This window comes from Haematobia irritans, chromosome 2, assembly GCF_050003625.1.
Source record: "Haematobia irritans isolate KBUSLIRL chromosome 2, ASM5000362v1, whole genome shotgun sequence".
NCBI lineage: Eukaryota > Metazoa > Arthropoda > Insecta > Diptera > Muscidae > Haematobia > Haematobia irritans.
The window spans coordinates 183,565,668-183,584,579 of NC_134398.1; the positions used below are offsets into that span (position 1 = coordinate 183,565,668).

The 18,912-nt window shown below is 29.1% G+C and overlaps 1 protein-coding gene across 4 annotated transcripts in view; it reads right to left on the minus strand.

The window, feature by feature from the left end:
- Positions 1 to 1,973: 1,973 nt before the first annotated feature.
- The window catches only part of tkv (serine/threonine receptor kinase thickveins), a 671,465-nt gene continuing 654,526 nt past the window's right edge, over positions 1,974 to 18,912 (minus strand). For 3 of the 4 annotated variants that reach the window (XM_075296997.1, XM_075296998.1, XM_075297001.1), the window contains 2 exons: positions 4,145 to 4,332; positions 1,974 to 4,073 (listed from right to left, as the gene is read on the minus strand). In XM_075296997.1, the coding sequence (XP_075153112.1) occupies positions 2,769 to 4,073; positions 4,145 to 4,332 (1,493 nt within the window). In that variant the 3' untranslated portion in view covers positions 1,974 to 2,768. Of the gene's footprint in view, positions 4,074 to 4,144; positions 4,333 to 6,649; positions 6,699 to 18,912 lie in introns of those variants that run through there. The other variant, XM_075297000.1, reaches the window with a different exon arrangement.

Below are 18,912 nucleotides of genomic sequence, written 5' to 3' on the forward strand. Positions count from 1 at the left end.
GTGAAACACAATAAAGACGAAGTCGTCAGGCGATATTGCTTTGAGACAGGTCAAATCAGATATGATTTGTTTTACAAATTCTATTATATTTTAAGGGAAAAGAATTTATTTTTATTTTTGATGCCTATTAAGTCGTCTCTCTCTACACACAAAAAATTTTTTTCTGATTCAATCACGAAATTAATTGATCCAATTAATTTTTTAATTGAAATGTCTTCAATCACAGAAATGATAGTATCAATTAAAAAATTAATTGGCAGTCAATTAAAAAATTAATTGATACTATTAGTTTGTGTGATTGATTTTTATTTCAATTAAAAAATTTGTGGATTCAATTAAATTTTTAATTGAACATTTATTAAAACTCAATTAAGATTTTAATTGGAAAAATGTTCGTGAAATTTTTTTCTGTGTACTGAAATATAACTTTTAATTAATAAAAAATATTTATAAAAAACTTCTCATTTCTTCTTAAATTCTTGCGATATTCCACCTAACAATCATAGGCAACAGATGATTGGTTGTATAATTAATCTCCTGGTGTTTCTAATACTTCTGATTTAATTTTTAATTGACTCCTTCTTGGAGTTGGGAAAGCCTTCGCTACCGGTGCACGGTTGTCACTTGAACCAAAATTAATCTACCAAAATTTGAAGAAATTTTTATCAGAAAAACTACCAAAAAAATATTATTTTGCGGTTATTATGGGAAAAAAGTTTCTTCAAATGATACGTTTATTTATTATTTTTCGATTATCCCTTGAATGGTAAATGTGTCGAAGTTTTAAATATTTTTAGTTTGCACCAACAAGAAAAAGTTACTAATACACAAAAATCAGAAAAATGAAAACTTTGATAGTATAGCCTAAAACAAAAATTAAAAATTTTAGAGATATTGATTTTATAGAAAATTTAGTCAAAATATTATTTTTATAGAAAATTTTGAAAACAAAATTTTGTTTCTATAATTTTTTTTCTACAGAAAATTTTGTCAACATTTATTTCTACAGAAAATGTCAAATTTTTTTTTCTATATAAAATTTTTCAAATTTTTTTTATATAAATTTTTTCAAATTTTTTTTCTATAGAAAATTTTGTCAAAATTTTATTTATAAAGAAAATTTTGTCAAAATTTTGTTTCTATAGAAAATCTTGTCAAAATTTTATTTCTATAGAAAATTTTGGCAAAATTTCATTTCTATTGAAAATTTTGTCAAAATTTTATTTCTATATAAAATTTTGTCAAAATTGTTTTCTTTAGAAAATTTTGTGAAAATTTTTTTCTATAGAATTTTTTTTTTTCAAAATTTTATTTCTATAGAAAATTTTGTCAAAATTTTTTTCTTTAGAAAATTTTGTTAAAATTTTATTTCAATTTTTTCAAATTTGTCAAAAATGTTTCTATAGAAAATTTTGACAAAATTTTATTTTTATAGAAAATTTTGTCAAAATTTTATTTCTATAGAAAATTTTGTCAAAATTTTATTTCTATAGAAAATTTTGTCAAAATTTTATTTCTATAGAAAATTTTGTCAAAATTTTATTTCTATAGAAAATTTTGTCAAAATTTTATTTCTATAGAAAATTTTGTCAAAATTTTTTTTTTATAGAAAATTTTGTCAAAATTTTATTTCTATAAAAAATGTTGTGAAAAAAAATTTTTTTATAGAAAATTTTGTCAATATTTTATTTCTATAGAAAAGTTTGTCAACATTTCATTTCTAGAGGAAATTTGTGAATTACCTCTTAGTTGGGGAGGAATATTCTGCAAATTCTATCAAAACTTGAAAATTTTTACCCATCTACCAAACAGTAAAAAAATTTACCATGTTTGGTAGAATTCCACCAACTGTGGCAACCGTGCACCGGTGGAAAAAAATAAGTGTAAGCCTCCGTGTTACATTTTTCATTTCATATAAAAGTTGTTTTTCTCGAAATCAATTACGAATTACTAAGAATTAAAAATATACTTGATTAAAAAATTGATTTCTTCAAGGACTTTAAATTAATATTTTAATTGTTTACATTTATTGTCAAAATTTATACGCTTCTTATTAAAAAATATCTGAAATATCCTTTTCGTCCATCTTGATTATGTTTACGATTTTTCTTATCTGTCGCATATTTTTCTGATATTTGTTCGAGTAGTGTTAGGGCAAAACTGGAGTCAACATACAAGAAATACGAGAACCTTTGTCCTAGAGATTATCCGACCGTATAAAGGGCTCTTTATCACAATGGACTGAATAGTCTAAGTGAGCCTGAAATTTAATCGGGCTGCCACTTTAACCTAGGCATCAATTCCTAAACCTTTGTAATACAAATCATATCTATCTGAACTGTCCATAACACAAATAACATCTTGGGGTTGTCTTGTCAACTCAACTTCAAAAAATTTCGATTATAATATTAAGAAGCAAACAAAAAAAAACATAATTTTTACATTACAATAAAATAGCAACAAATAAATTTACAAAATCTTCAAACTAAATGAAATAAATCAAAAATATCTTTTTACAAAACAAATTAAAGCCAAATAGACAAAAAGAAAAAAAAAACACATTACAAACTCTTAAACTCTATGAAGTTTTAAAACTAAACTTAAATACATTCTTATTATTAATGCAATTATATTAAATGAAATTTTTCCTAAAAATGTTCATTGTTTTTAGCTTGCTTGCATTGTCGTCCATTGACATTTGTCCATAGCGCTTAACTTAAACTAAACATACTAATCTTACTAATAAAAGTCCAATTGTAAATAAATATCTACACAATTTTCATAGGACAGTCCATGTAATCGGGTTCCAATCGACCCAATGTCTTCTTTACCCTCAGTGCTGTTAATCGCACTGTGGGATTTTGATGCCAACATTCTTGCATAATTTTAGCTATTGTGGCCAATACATCATCCTCTTGCCAGCGTGAGGGTATGGGTGGTCGGAAACCTTTGACACACACAACGGCATGCATATCATCAAAGGTGGGATCTGAGGGTACAACATCATGATAAGGCAAGGCATAATCTTCACAGGTGGTGGCCTTCGAACCAGGTATTGGGGTATAACAACGGCGAGCCATTTCCCAAAGGACCAAACCAACGGAATACATATCAGCCCGTTTGAATTCTTCAAATTGTTGTGGATTGAGTGTCTGATTGAGGACCTCGGGAGCCATGTAACGTCTGGTGCCAACACGTGTATTTTGGGCAATATGAATTTCATCTAATTCCGAGATATATTTAACGGCCAAACCAAAATCAGCTATGGCACACTGGCCATTACGTTTCACCAATATATTCTTACTCTTAATATCGCGATGGGCAATGGCCGGTTTACCCGGTGTTCCAAAGATCTCATCGTGTAAATGGGCCAATCCAGATGCCAAGGAGTAAGAGAGTAATTGCAATTTTTGGGGATTTATAACCGAGGTGGAGAGATAATCATGTAGACTACCATTCTCATGGTAGTCGGTGATTAACAGCATCTGGGTCCAACTGCCATTACCCTTGATGTCGGCCGCAATAAAGCCCAATATATTCTCATGTCTCATCAATACAGTTTGATAGATCTCAGTTTCTCTAAACCAGGAAGCCTCCTCAGTGGTGAAGAATGTCTTAACGGCCACCTTTTCATCACGCCATTTAGCCAGCCAGACCTCACCATAGCGACCCTTGCCCACCAAACGGACCATTTGTATTTGCTTGGCAATTGTTCTCTGAACCAATAACGGTAGACCAGATCCGGATCCTGAACTTTGTTCGACCATTTGTGACAGTGGAGATAATTGGCTATTACACATACTGCTAATTAATCGTGGTTGTTTCCTCAGTTTCTCTCTTCTTCGATATGTCATACACACTATGACTATGATGACAATGAAGGCGGATAAACAAACGATCATGGAGGCAATCATGGCCAAATAATGGAGTGATTGTGAACTCACTGGCAATTCGGGGGCAGGTGTAGTTTGTTTGGGTGTAAAGGCGGGATAGAGATGACGATTACACATATCACCGCCATCACAACAATCGATATTTTTTCCATGCAGGTGGGGTACAGCAGCAACTTTACACTATGAAAGAGCGAGAGAGAACGAAATTAATTTCATATGACTATCGGTATTATCGGAAAAGTCGAACTTACCATTAGAAAGCCTCCATTTTCTTCTGGTGGCATACAGCCATATGTCCTTTCTTCTTCATATGTACCTGTGATTTCATCATAAACCTCTTCAACTGCACTAAAACAGGATCCTCCGGGCCGGGTTTCACATGTGCCATTGACAACATTATTGGGACAACTGCCATCACAATAGCAGGTTAATGTGCGAGCTAAAAGAGAAATAAAAGGAAATTTTCATTAATGAGGCATTAAAATGTTGGACATAAAATTTCATCGATATAGTAATAGTTAGCCCTATTTCTCGTTTAAATCTACACCCAGAAAAAAGTGCCTTCGAAACTAAAGGAAAAAATTTTCATCAATATAGTTTATCCATTTTATTTCCATTAAGGTAAATTTTTGTGAAAAATAATAAAATTTACTCGTTTCAGTAAAAAAATCCTAAACTGTAAGCAGTTAGGAATAGTTCATTAACTAGAATAAGGCATGGAATTTTACTCATCCTATTTTCTTCGCTGGGTATAAGAATTTACTACTGAAAAAGAAAATTTTATTCACCGATAACAAAGCATTCGTAAAAATAAACAAAAAACCGAACTAAAACCAAGTTTCCTCAAAATTAGTAAAATTTCTTATAAAATGATAATTGCGACTTCCTTTATAATAGAAAGTTTTTCATACATACGAACAACACTTGGCATAGAAAAATATTTTAGTTCATTCGTACTAAGAAGTATGCAATCCTTTCAAAACTTAAGGAAACACACTTGTTAGAATATAGGAAATTTTCCTAAATTTCTATTGTTTACCTGTAATCGATACCTGTCATCGTAATCGATGTGTTTGCGCGTGGGTGTAATCGATATATTTGCGCGTCGGTTGTTTTTTAGTTGGAATCGCGTTGTTTTGGTATACGGAGAGATTGTTAAAAAATAATATGGTAAAATAATATAATAAATAACAAATAAAATATATAAAATATTTGTTATTTTAAATTAGTGAGAAAAATTTTCGTTTTTTTTTAAATAAATCTATCAATATTCGTGATAGTGTATAAAGAAAGAAAACACCAGCAGAATAACAACCCTTTCATTTGTCTTCATTTTGGAATCTTCAATTATCAGGTAATATTCAGTGACGCTAACCTTTTGCAACAAAAATGTTTTATGATTTTTTTATATTTGTAGGTATTGAAATTGTAAAAGGAGGACAAAATCGTTAGGCAGCAACTTATTAAAAGTGAAAAGTACAAGAAGAAGAAAAAGTGCGTTTTACAGTTGATAATATCACACAGAAATTGGAAATAGTGGAATAATAAACTAATATTTCAAAGAGATTCGATGCTGTTGATTCTTAATAAATATATTCAATATATTAATAAAACATGTCTTTTATTGAAGATAAAATTGCTTATAGAAATAAATAAAATTGTATTTAAAAACGAAGGTAAGCAGTTCTAATTATGAAGTAAAAGTTTTACCACAGATGTGTAAGATTTGTCGAAATGAATGAAAAAATTTCAATAAAATCATTCCATATATGAATTCAAATTAGTTAAATTTTTTCATTCTGTAGTATAGTGGTATATAAATATAGGAAAATGTTAAGTAATATATGGATTGCATTATTCCTAATTTCTACGAAAATCACATCGTTCAAACAAATAATAATATCTTTGGCGCTATACGAAGTTCAACTTTCTTCACAATGAGTTCATTTTAACTTAAAGAAGGGGTCACTTTTTTCTGGGTGTAAAGAGCCAATTTTGAGATCTAATCATATTCAATTAATTCACATTTTTTAATTTTTGCGCGATGAGTTAAAAAAATATATTTTGTTTACAATCACGAAATTAATTGATCCAAATAATTTTTAATTGAAATGTCTTCAATCACAGAAATGATAGTATCAATTAAAAAATTAATTCATCCAATAAAAAAATTAATTGCTAATTTTTTAGTTGATTAAACAATTAATTGTTAATGTTTTTGATTGATTTTTGTTTCAATTAGAAAATTTGTTGAATCAATTCAATTTTTAATTGAATGTTGTTTGGATTTCAATTAGGACTTTAATCGGAAAATTGGTGTTAGTATAATAATTGAATGTTGTTTGGATTTCAATTAGGACTTTAATCGGAAAATTGGTGTTAGTATAATGAAAACTTAGAAAAATTATCTGAGCGAAACATTAGTACAATGGAATCCACTAAAATAAATATCGCAAAGACTGCGAGGAATAAAAAAACTTCATTTTTATATTTCTGTTTAATTAATGCTAGCTCCGTTTTTATAAATTTTTCTAGATAATCTTCTATATTCCAATTTTCTCAATTCTACAGTTTTATATGCATTCAGAACATCCAATCTAAACAATAACTCCACTTTGATGTTACCTCCCAATATCCAAATCAATATCAAATTAATTTGTGGCCTAAAAATGGATTTTTATTTAAATTTTGTTGATTATATCGCTTCCAATAGATTGTAGAAGAAGAAGAAGAAATTTATAAAATGCTTTTATTACAATTTCCTTTGCTATATTCCAACACTTCCTCCATTATAAACGAAAACTTATGAAAGCGATGATCGACATGTGAAGTCTATTGAAGACCTAATGTCGTCGTTTGTACAAATAAAATGCTACTGTTTAGAGTTATCGTTAAGGCAATGGGCTATTGGTACACCTTTGTTTGATCAACATATACATAAAAAGAGTATTGGTGAGAAAGAGAGAGAGAGAAAAAGAGAGCCCTGTTTATTAGTATACATTTATCTAGAGAGCCATGCGTTAAAAATGCTTTATAACAACTGCGGAAGATAGTTTGATGTCTGTGTTGATCACAAATTTATGATTTTCATTAATTAGAAACTCAATAAAAAACAGGAATATGCAATAAAGGGGGGATCAGAAAAAATAAATAAAAACAAATTGAAAAAAGGGATCGTTCAATAGTACCAATACGAGGACTACATTGATAAATAACTATTTGTACAATTGGATGTTACAGTTCTTGTGTTTTGTTTTAATTGAACCAATTTTCACTGAACGGTAAAGCTAATAATATATAAAAATTTTTCAATTAAGTAATTCCAATGGTCCAATTAAAAATTTTGAATGTTTATTTTGAATAAAAAAAAATTAAATCAAACTATTTTTTATGTTAGCCTGATATTAATGCAGCGTGGTTTTTCATCCAAATCAATTACTTTACATATTATTACAATTTTTATAAGAGCTTATTGGACATGAGGATTAAGTCCACCAACATTTCTTTTAAAGCACATCCAGGGATCCCCTATCGAGATTTTTCACTTCCGATGCAATCCTTTTCGACAAGTCTTAGAAAGTACGGAATTAGGCAGTTTTATTGAACATTTAAGTATTGGACAATTAAATTTCGCAAACATGAATAAAAAAAAATAAAAAAATAAAAAAAAAGAAAATAAAAAATTCATCCCCGCTGGCCGTTTGACTTTTTCACTTCCATGGAAGTTCTTTTGAGAAGGGTTTGCAAATTACGATAATTTTTATTTTTTTTTTGTTGATTGTTAATGGAAAACAAGTAAGGAAAGTCTAAAGTCGGGCGGCGCCGACTATATTATACCCTGCACCACTTTGTAGATCTAAATTTTCGATACCATATCACATCCGTCAAATGTGTTGGCGGCTATATATAAAGGTTTGTCCCAAATACATACATTTAATTAAATATCACTCGATTTGGACAGAATTTGATAGACTTTTACAAAATCTATAGACTCAAAATTTAAGTTGGCTAATGCACTAGGGTGGAACACAATTTTAGTAAAAAATAAATATGGGAAACATTTCAATCTGATTTTAAGGAAACTTCCCAAAATTTATTTATGATTTATCGCTTGATATATATGTATTAGAAGTTTAGGAAATTTAGAGTCATTTTTACAACTTTTCGACTAAGCAGTGGCGATTTAACAAGGAAAATGTTGGTATTTTGACCATTTTTGTCGAAATCATAAAAACATATATATGGGAGCTATATCTAAATCTGAACCGATTTCAATCAAATTTGGCACACATGACTATATTACTAATTGTACTCCTAGTGCAAAATTTCAACCAAATTGGGCCAAAACTCTGGCTTCTGGGGCCATATAAGTCCATATCGGGCGAAAAATATATATGGAAGCTATATGTAAATCTGAACCGATTTCAATCAAATTTGGCACACATGACTATACTACCAATTGTACTCCTTGTGCAAAATTTCAAGCTAATCGGGATAAAACTCTGGCTTCTGGGTCCATATAAGTGCATATCGGGCGAAAGATATATATGTGAGCTATATCTAAATCTGAATCGATTTCAACCAAATTTGGCACGCATAGCTACTCCCTGTGCAAAATTTCAACCAAATTGGGCCAAAACTCTGGCTTTTAGGTCCATATTAGTCCATATCGGGCGAAAGATATATATGGGAGCTATATCTAAATCTGAACCGATTTCTATAAAATTTTGCACACTTGACTATACGACTATGTGTTATGTTTGTACAAAATTTCAAGCAAATCAGGGTAAAACTCTGGCTTCTGAGTCCATATAAGTGCATATGGGAGCTATATCTAATTCTGAACCGATTTCTTCCAAAATCAATAGGGTTCTATTCTGACCCAAAACAGGAACTTGTGCCAAATTTGAAGACGATTGGACTTAAACTGCGACCTAGACTTTGATCACAAAAATGTGTTCACAGACAGACGGACATTGCTATATCGACTCAGGAGCCCACCCTGAGCATTATTGCCAAAGACACCATGTGTCTATCTCGTCTCCTTCTGGGTGTTACAAACATATGCACTAACTTATAATACCCTGTTCCACAGTGTGGCGCAGGGTATAAAAATATTTATACAAAAATATGTCGAAAAAAAAACAACAAAATAAAAACGATGTATAACATAAGAAATATTTTTTTAGAAAAATATTTAATAAAAAAATCTCCGCTGGTGAAATCTGAACCAGAGTTCTTAATTTTTTTCATTCATAATTATAAAGAACATCTCAGGAACTAGTTAGAATGTCATGCCGTGGTGTCATATTAGGTTCATGTCACAATCATTTGAATAGAAGCCCAGCAAAACAAGCGTCGCCAAAAACGTAATAAAAATGCTCTTTTGGGATCCGGAAGTGGTGCAAAATTGACGCAGAAGCTATGAATTCAGCATGGGCTTGTCATAGGACGAAAGTCCTCCATTTCAACAGCCATTGCGCTGAATTTGCATCACTTCTTTAGGTGTGATCCGAATACAATGTTTTGGATGTAAATTAAAAAAATTCTGCGATATTTTGTCAAATAAATAACTTTTATAATTTTGTTTTTTATAATTTTTAATGGATTCTAACGCTTGTCGAAAATATTTTTAAAATTTTTGTCGACAAAATTTAAATGATATGTTCCATTTTATGAATTCTTACTCTGTTTTTAACCTATTTGAAACAAAAAATTTAAAATTATCCATTAAAAGTATGAAAAAACCAAGTTATAAAAAATTGAATTAAAAGAACTTACTGGGTAGTTAAAATAAAAAACATCATTGGGAGTGCATCTTCTGGAAGTGCTTTTAAAGTTGTGCCTATGGAAGAACTTCCAAATTTGTTTGGTGGGAAGTGTAAGCAGTTTTCCCTTCTCATATCATAATTTTACAAGTGAATATGTGTAACGCCTGAAAGTATGCCGATTTTTTTTCTATATCAGGTAAGCAAGGTTATTTCCCTAAACTGCCTATAACGAGGAGGATTTTTCGATGAAATACAGATGCAACGATTATTACACAGGAAAAAAATATTTTCTGTCTTCCATCACGAAATTAATTGATTAAGTTATAATTGAAATGTCTTCCATCACAGGAAGGATAATATCAATCACCAAAGTCAAAATATTAATTGATACAATTAATTTTTGTTTAAATTATTTTTTTTTTTTGAATTCAATTAAAATTTTAATTGGAAAAATGTTGGTGGTTTTTTTTCTGTACAGGTAATTCATATAAAACACTTGTATAGAGTCATTTGATTTATATGTTTGCTTTGTGAAAGTGTGACACTTTTCAAAAATCAGTATGTTAAGCTTTTTCGAGTGACACTTTTTGTGCCACTCTCTGGATAACTCTCTCATAACTGGACACTTCCTAAGTGTAGACAAAAATTGGGCGACCGTAGGTGTCCACATATAAGAAGTTTCACTGTACATATTAAAATACATTTCATTTTATATCTTCATAAAAGTGTGCTATTTTTCAAAAATGAGTATGACACTTTTTGTGCCTGGTTATTCTCAGCGGTATCGCTGTTTCTTTTTATGATGAGCAAACACTTGATTGCTGTTATGCCACAATTAACCTTATTTCTTCGTATATGTGCATACAACAACAAATCCATCACAAAACCACCAGCTTGGATTCCCTAGGAATACACCATGGGACACATTTTTTTGTATTACTCATTGCATTCCATGGATTAATGTGGATACGCAAAATATCTGAGGACAATTTAATGAAAACAACACGCACTAAATGCATAAAAATATCTAAAATGGAATATATAGGCCGATGAATTGCGTTGAATTAGAAGTCTAGTCCATTATATTAGAAAATCAACTGGTGTTGACTTCAACTGAACTGCTTATAAACGATTTGGAAAGTCAGTCATTGGTAGCTGAAAGCTTTGCTGCCAGCATCATAAAGACTTCAATTGGAGCACCATTAAAAATAACAACAAAAGCTCAAGAGGCTCCAAACAGGCGCCGCCTGCGCCGGTGCATATTCCAGAAAAATGATGGGGCATACGCCAATGTTGCCTAAATGCTTGAGTATTCTCATAGGCAGACAAACATCATAAATGAAATTTGTTTTATGCTGCTATATTGCCGATTTTTATTTAAGGAATGAAATACACTAAGACCTATGCTCAAAAACAAACAAATTGATGATCTTAAAGGGGTATAGGGAAGTGTGAAGTATAAAATACGCACAAGCAGTCAGTGCGTGTATGGCAAAACGTTTTGTGCGAGCCTTTGGTTCCAGGTACTCATAGGTTATGTTGAGAAGAAAATAGCTTAAATCGATTTGGGTTTTGTTTTTAGTTTGATAAATATGAATTTTATTTTTAAAAATTGGCAATGTAAGGATTTTTAATTGATAAAAATTTAAAATGTTTTAGTTTAATAAAATAAATATTTTCATCATAGTTCCATTTTGAAATGAAGGCATGGACATTTATTTTTAACATATTTCGGAACTGATTCATTTGATCGTCCTACTACTGGCTCTGTTACTTTTTTTTCATTTTGCACATTGATGTTTGGTCATTTTAGCCTTTACCGCGCCTTGTCATATTTGGTCATTACAATTTAAAATTCACTTTTTTGATGTTTAAAAAAAACACACACACACAACATTGCTTATTTTATTTTTCATCACAAGTTTATATGAAATATTTTTATGATTTTCATATTTCTCTGATGTGCTGCGTTTTTTTTTTATAGAAATTTTGGAATTCCTTTTTATTTGGAGAATATGATGTTATATTTGTGGTGACCGAAAAAAAAAATAAAACAAAAAACACTCAGACATCAAAAGTTTTGTTTTTTTTGTGGATGTTTGAGATCCAATAAAAAATTACGCTTCTTAATAAAATTTATGAAGACAAAATATTTTGTCAGAGCGCACATTTTTAATTGGGTCTTAAATAAAAAATATTAAACATTAAAATATAGATGAAAAAGAATTATGAGCATATCATTTGTCATTTGAATCATAATGTTAGGAAAGACAATTAATGAAGAGATAAAAAACACTATTAGATTATAATAATTGTTTTTAAACAAGAGGAAATTATAGTTCCAAAATGGATTCGATTTTTTTAAATTTTTCGGGAGAAAAAAAGATTTATTTTAAAAAAATTCTAGTAATATTATTTTTTGTATATAAAATATTAATGAAAAATTTCTAAAAATCTATATATTGTAAAAAATATATATTAAACCAAAAATTTTGGTGAAAAAGTTCTTTGCTTTTGCCAATAACAAGTGGCGGCCGAGCAGGAAATTTCGTCGACTTAATTTAATTCAATGGAAAGCGCTGCATGTTTGCATTTAATTATTTTTTTTTTTTTCAAAAAAAAAAAAAAAATAGTTTCCAAAGAGATTCAAACATTTCTATAAATATTAATTTTTATTAAGTAATTGTTTTTTATTTTGTACTATGTAAAATATAAATGGGAATTTTCTAAAAAATGTCATATAATTCAATTGAAAGCTATTTATATTTTTTTAAGATAATCTATATAATATTAAAAAATTTCTATAACTTTTATTTTTCAATTATATATGTAAATATTAATGAGATTTTTTTTTTAAATGCTCATATAATTCAATTCAATTGAAAGCTTTTTATTTCTATTTTTTAAGATAATCTATCGCAAACCGACAAATTTTGAATTGCTATTAACTCATCAACCGATAAGTCTTCTGGCATGAAATTTTTACTTTATTAATTTCCTTATGTATATAGATAAAGTTGTTAAAAAATTTCGTATTATATATTGTAGTTGTGCGGAAAATAAAGACTGAGGAGAGTTTTACGAATTCGTAAACCAGATCATGAGCATGTATAATATTAAAGAATTTCTGTAACTATTATTTTTTATTATGTAAAATATTAATGAGATTTTTTTTTAAAAGTTTCATATAATTCAATTAAAAGCCTTTTACTTCTATTTTTGTTAAAACAATCCACAACAACAACATTTTAGAGTTTATCAAAATATATCATATAAAAAATGCTTCATATTAGCAGATTATAGGTGGCGTCCGTGCAGGAAATTTCTTCGACTTAACTTAGTTTAATTGAAATCCTAGTAGTTTTGCATTAAAATGTACTTAAAATAACAATAAAAACGTTTGGGAAAAGATTTATATTTAAAAAATAAAATTTCTATAAAATTTCTTATTATCTATAATATTAATGAAAATTCCTAAAAAAATTAATTTTGTTAAAAAAATATGTATTAAAATCGCTTTTAAATTTTTTTTTTTCAATTCAATGAAAACCTTTTATTTTATATTAAAAAAAATATTAAAAATGTTTGCTATAAAAAGATTCTTCGCATTAAAAATATTCTTCGCATTTGCAAATGATAAGTGGCGCCCGAGCAGGAAAGTTCACCGACTAAATGTAATTCAATTTTAATTTTTATAATTAAATTCAATAGAAAGCTTTTAATTTCTGTATTGAAATTATTTTTTTTTTAATAATCGATAACAACGTAATTTTAAAATGTTTGTATACAATAAATTCTTGGTACGTGCGAAGAAAAGGAAGTGGCGCCCGAGCAGAAAATTTCACTGATCCCCTTATAAACAGGCATTTACAAATGATAAGTGGCACCCAAGCAGGAAAGTTCACCGACTAACCCCCATTTTCAGGAAGCTCCGTTAGTGCTACGTTAGCTAACGAACTTTTAAACCGTTTTATGGACATGTCTGTCATCATGTCTATATATTCCATATGCCAGTTAGCAACTTAACTGCTAAAAAATTTTCAGTTAAAGTTAACCGGAGAGAAGATATTTTTATTTTACTTTCTGTTAACTGGGAGTTAAAGTCTAACGGAGATACATGAAAATGGCCGTAAATGTAATTCATAATTGTATAATTAGAGGTAATTCAATTTTATTTTATATAATTAAATTCAATAGAAAGCTTTTAATTTCTGTATTGAATTGTATTTTTTTTTTAAATAATCGATAACAACATAAGTTTAAAATGTTTTGTATACAATAAATTCTTGGCACTTGCGAAGAATGAGAAGTGGTGCCCGAGCAGGAAAGTTCACAGACTAAATATAATTCAATTTTAATTTATATAATTAAATTCAATAGAAAGCTTTTAATTTCTGTATTCAAATGTATTTTTTTAAATTATCGATAACAACATAATTTTAAAATGTTTTCTGTACAATAAATTCTTGGCACTTGCGAAGAATGAGAAGTGGCGCCCTAGCAGGAAATTTCACTAATGCCCTTATAAACTGGTCGCCATATTAACCTAGCCGCAAATTTGATTTTCATAGGAGCAGTAAATTTCATCCGATCTTGTAGAAATTTGGTACGTAATGTTAGTATATACCCTCCACCAACCATGGAAAAATTGATCCATATCGGTACATAATTATATATAGCATCTATATGAAGCGAATAAAATTTCATCAAATATAGCTAATAATCATGCAAAAATTGGTTCATAATACAATTTATATAGCCCACATGTAAACCGAGCCCCACATTTGACTTCTGGAACATGATTGAGGAACAAATTTCATTCGAAGAGCTAGATCAAGAACTAAAGTTGCTTATATTGTGTGCTTTTTTTATTGAATACTACCTCTATATGAAGTAACATAACATATAATTTAGAAGACAATCTAAAGATGTCTTAAGATAACATGCCATCGACAAATGTTATCACAGCCTAAGCAATTCGATTGTGGATTGGATTTGGCCGAACTTACGGCGGTATATACTTGGGCTTTCGCTAAAGAATGTATTGCAAGTTTCATAATGTAACAAAATTTTTGCTGAAATAAAAGAAAATCTTCCTAGTTTCGAGAAGTGGCGCCCGAGCGGGAAATTTAACCGACTTAATTCAATACAATTAAAATTTTTTTAAATGTATACTATGCTTAACACAATTTTAGAATTAGACAAAATTTTTGTTAAAATAAAAAAAAATCTTCACTTCAAAAAAAGAAGTGGCGCCCGAGCAGGAAATTTGACCATCTTAATTCATTTCAAATAAAAGCTTTTCATATCTGCAATTAAAAGGTAGGTTTTGTTAAACAAAAATCTGCAATATAAAAAAGACTTTAGCTCATTTGCCTAAGGATCGATTTTGTTGTTAAACTATTCCGTTTCGCTGGGAAGAGAATTTTTTCTCAATAAGATTCCTAATCAAAAAAAAAAAAAGTATTGCAATTCTAAACCTAAATAAAGACCAGAAGTCTTGTTAAAGATATTATTATTATTATTGATTGTTTATACAAGACAAAATTTTTGTTTGAATAAAAACTAATTTTAATAGTTCGAACAAAGAAGTGGCGCCCGAGCAGGAATTTTAACGAATTTAATACAACTCAATTAAAAGCTTTTCATTTCTGTAATGGAAGGTAGTTCTTGTTGTAAAACTATTCTGTTTCAATTGGAAGAGAAATTTTTTCCTCAATATGATTCCTAATAAAAAAAAAGTATGTGTTGCAACCCTAAATCCAAATAAAGACCAGAAGTCTTGTTAAATATATTATTATTGATTGTTTATAAAAGAAAGTTTATACAAGAAGTTTTTGTTGTTAAACTATTGCATTTCAGGAGGAAGAGAAGTTGTTTTCTCAATATGATTAATAATCAAAAAAACAAAAAAACGTATGTGTTGTAATCCGAAAACTAAATAAAATCAGAAGTCTTATTAAATATATTATTATTGATTATTTATACAAGACAAAACTTTTGTTTAAATAGAAACAAATTTTAATAGTTCGAACAAAGAAGTGGCGCCCGAGCAGGAATTTTAACGAATGTAATATAATTCAATTAAAAGCTTTTCATTTTTGCAATAAAAGGTAGTTTTTGTGAAACAAAAAATCTGCAATATAAAAAAGACTTTAGCCCATTTGCCTAAAGATCGTTTTTGTTGTTAAACTATTCCGTTTCGCTGGGAAGAGATTTTTTCCTCAATATGATTGCTAATCAAACAAAAAAAAAAGTATTGCAATTCTAAACCCTAACAAAGACCAGAAGTCTTGTTAAAGATATTATTATTGATTGTTTATACAAGACCACATTTTTGTTAAAATAAAAAAAATCTTAATAGTTCGAACAAAGAAGTGGCGCCCGAGCAGGAATTTTAACGAATTTTATACAACTCAATTAAAAGCTTTTCATTTCTGCAATGAAACGTAGTTTTTGTAAAACAAAAAATCTGCAATATAAAAAGACGTTAGCCCATTTGCCTAAGGATCGTTTTTGTTGTTAAACTATTGCATATCAGGAGGAAGAGAAATTTTTTCCTGAATATGATTCCTAATCAAAAAAAAAAAATATTTTGCAACCCTAAATCCAAATAAAGACCAGAAGTCTTGTTAAAGATATTATTATTGATTGTTTATACAAGAAATGTTTATTTTATTTAATTGCATATTTTTTCATAATAAATCCGATACACTGCAGGAGTTTTGTGACTTGTTGGCGTGGGAATATAACATTTGGTGTTTCCAAGTTTTTTTTTTCTATGCACTTTACAATGTTTATTGGCAATTAATTAATATTTTTGTTTATTTTAAGAGACAAACTTGCAAAAATATGTAATATCATGAATATAAATCAAATTTGCACCATGTACAAAAAATTGCAGTGAACACGCAAAGACATCTATTACCTAGAAATCGAATTGCCATTTGCTGCTATCAGTCAAAAACATCAGAAACAAGATTTTTTTATATTTCCAAAAAAAAAATATGGGGAACAGATTAAAAAAAAAAAACCCATTTTGATAAGAGATTTACATATTTCCAATACATTTAAGAAAACCATGCCAATTTTCAATTTATGTATGCCATTTTTTTCTGCCCAATTGCACAATGCTACAAGAAGCCACCCACATTATTGTGGTCGCAGAGTCGTTTATTTTTTGGTTACATTGTTGCAAAATATATTTGAAAAATTATTTTTTTTTTCGAAAATTCTGAAATTTTCCTTGGCTACTTGGCAAAGCATTCTAGCATGAATTTTTCATGAAGCCAAAAAAAAAATAGAAAAAGCCCAAAAATTAGTTTACATCGAAATTGAGTGGTCTACATCAATGTAACCAATCATCATAGTCACTATTTAGAAAAATATACATTAGTTAATTTTTGTTTTCTTCTACATAATAGTTTTCAGAGAAAAATGAAAAATTGTTTTCATTCATGTAATTTTTGGCCCATTCATGTGAGTGTGTATGATTTTTTTTTTATTTTTGAATCACTCTGCGTGCCGCCACATTTCGTACTACGAGACTTCAATTTGCACAGCAGTATAGTAGTAGCAAGCAGGTTACATTCGTTTTCATTTACTCATTCATTCAGTCACTCATTAATAAAAATACTTGTGAGATATGAAAAAAAAAATGCCAAGAGCGGAGTATGAAGCATACGTATTTACGTTGTATGGATGAATTTCTAATGTAAAATTGCAGTTTAGATTTTATTGTTATTTTGTGCAAAAACAAAAATGCATTCATACTTTATTGAGTCACATTGATGAGGAGAAGGATAGCCATACAACAATATTTAAAAATAAAACAAAAAATTATATATTTTTGCACACAAAGGAAATTTTGATTAAAATTGTGTAAATGACACTTTTTCATTCACTTTATGAACAACAGTGAACATATTCATAAATAGTGTGAAAAAAATTCAGACTAGTGGCGCCCGAGCGGGAAATTGAAGGACTTAATTCAATTCAATTAATAGTTTTTCATTTCTGCAATGAAAGCTAGTTTATATCACATTAACCCTTTGACTACCGATGTACACTTAAGACGACATTCGAAAATGATACCAAACTCTATTTCCCCAGTTTAGTATCGATTTATTTTTCGATGTTATTTTAAAGTAGAGGTTTATATCTACATCAGCTATAAGTATTTTCCATATTGGCGAACACTAAAATGCATTTTTATAAATTTAGATCTATTGGCATACCTTCTCCATTGCTTCCTCTCAAATGTTTTGTATTTTGTTAGCTGGTCCCCCCCAACCCCACTACTAAAAGAAATTCTATGGGATTGAAATCAAACTAATTACCGGATGTTGCAGTTGTTTTGGGTTACTTCGATCGTTTGTCCGTCTCTAAATTGGTCTTTCGATAATTGTATTTGCGATGCATAAGTTTTAATTGTTTTGAAATGAGTCGAAAAAAATACAAAACACTAACATTCCATGCAATCATCCTAAAAACACAACACATTGCCATTGATGCTGTGGTGTTTTTATTTAATGATAGCAGGGTTTTATGTATATTGTTTAATTTATATTAAATACTATTAACTAAATTTATCATTGAAATGGTAAATAAATAAGATAATATAAAAAAGTTATAAAAAATGTATCTAAAAGTTAAGGAATTGAATTACCAGGTTAATATAATCTTAATCTGAATACTTAATACCTCAGATAATTTTCCCATATGCAAATTTATAAACAGTTTAGCAAGGACAATTATAAGGTAAATATAAAATTCATTAAATCAAAAATATTTATAGCAAAGGAATTTTGAAAAAATTTCGTATAGCAAAGATATTTTGGAATAATTTCCTATAGCAAAGAAATTTTCACACAATTTCCTATAGCAAAGAAATTTTTATAAACTTTCCTATAGCAAAGAAATGTTCACAGAATTTCCTATAGCAAGGAAATTTCCTATAGGTTAGGTTAGGTGGCAGTCCGATCTATCAGACTCACTTAGACTATTCCCACATTGATGAACTCCTCTCATATCAATGAGTGCTGCCCGATTCCATGTTAGGCTCAATGACAAGGGACCTGCTTTTTATAGCCGAGTCCGAACGGCGTTCCACATTGCAGTGAAACCACTTAGAGAAGCTTTGAAACCCTCAGAAATGTCACCAGCATTACTGAGGTGGGATAATCCACCGCTGAAAAACTTTTTGGTGTTCGGTTGAAGTAGGAATCGATCCCACGACCTTGTATATG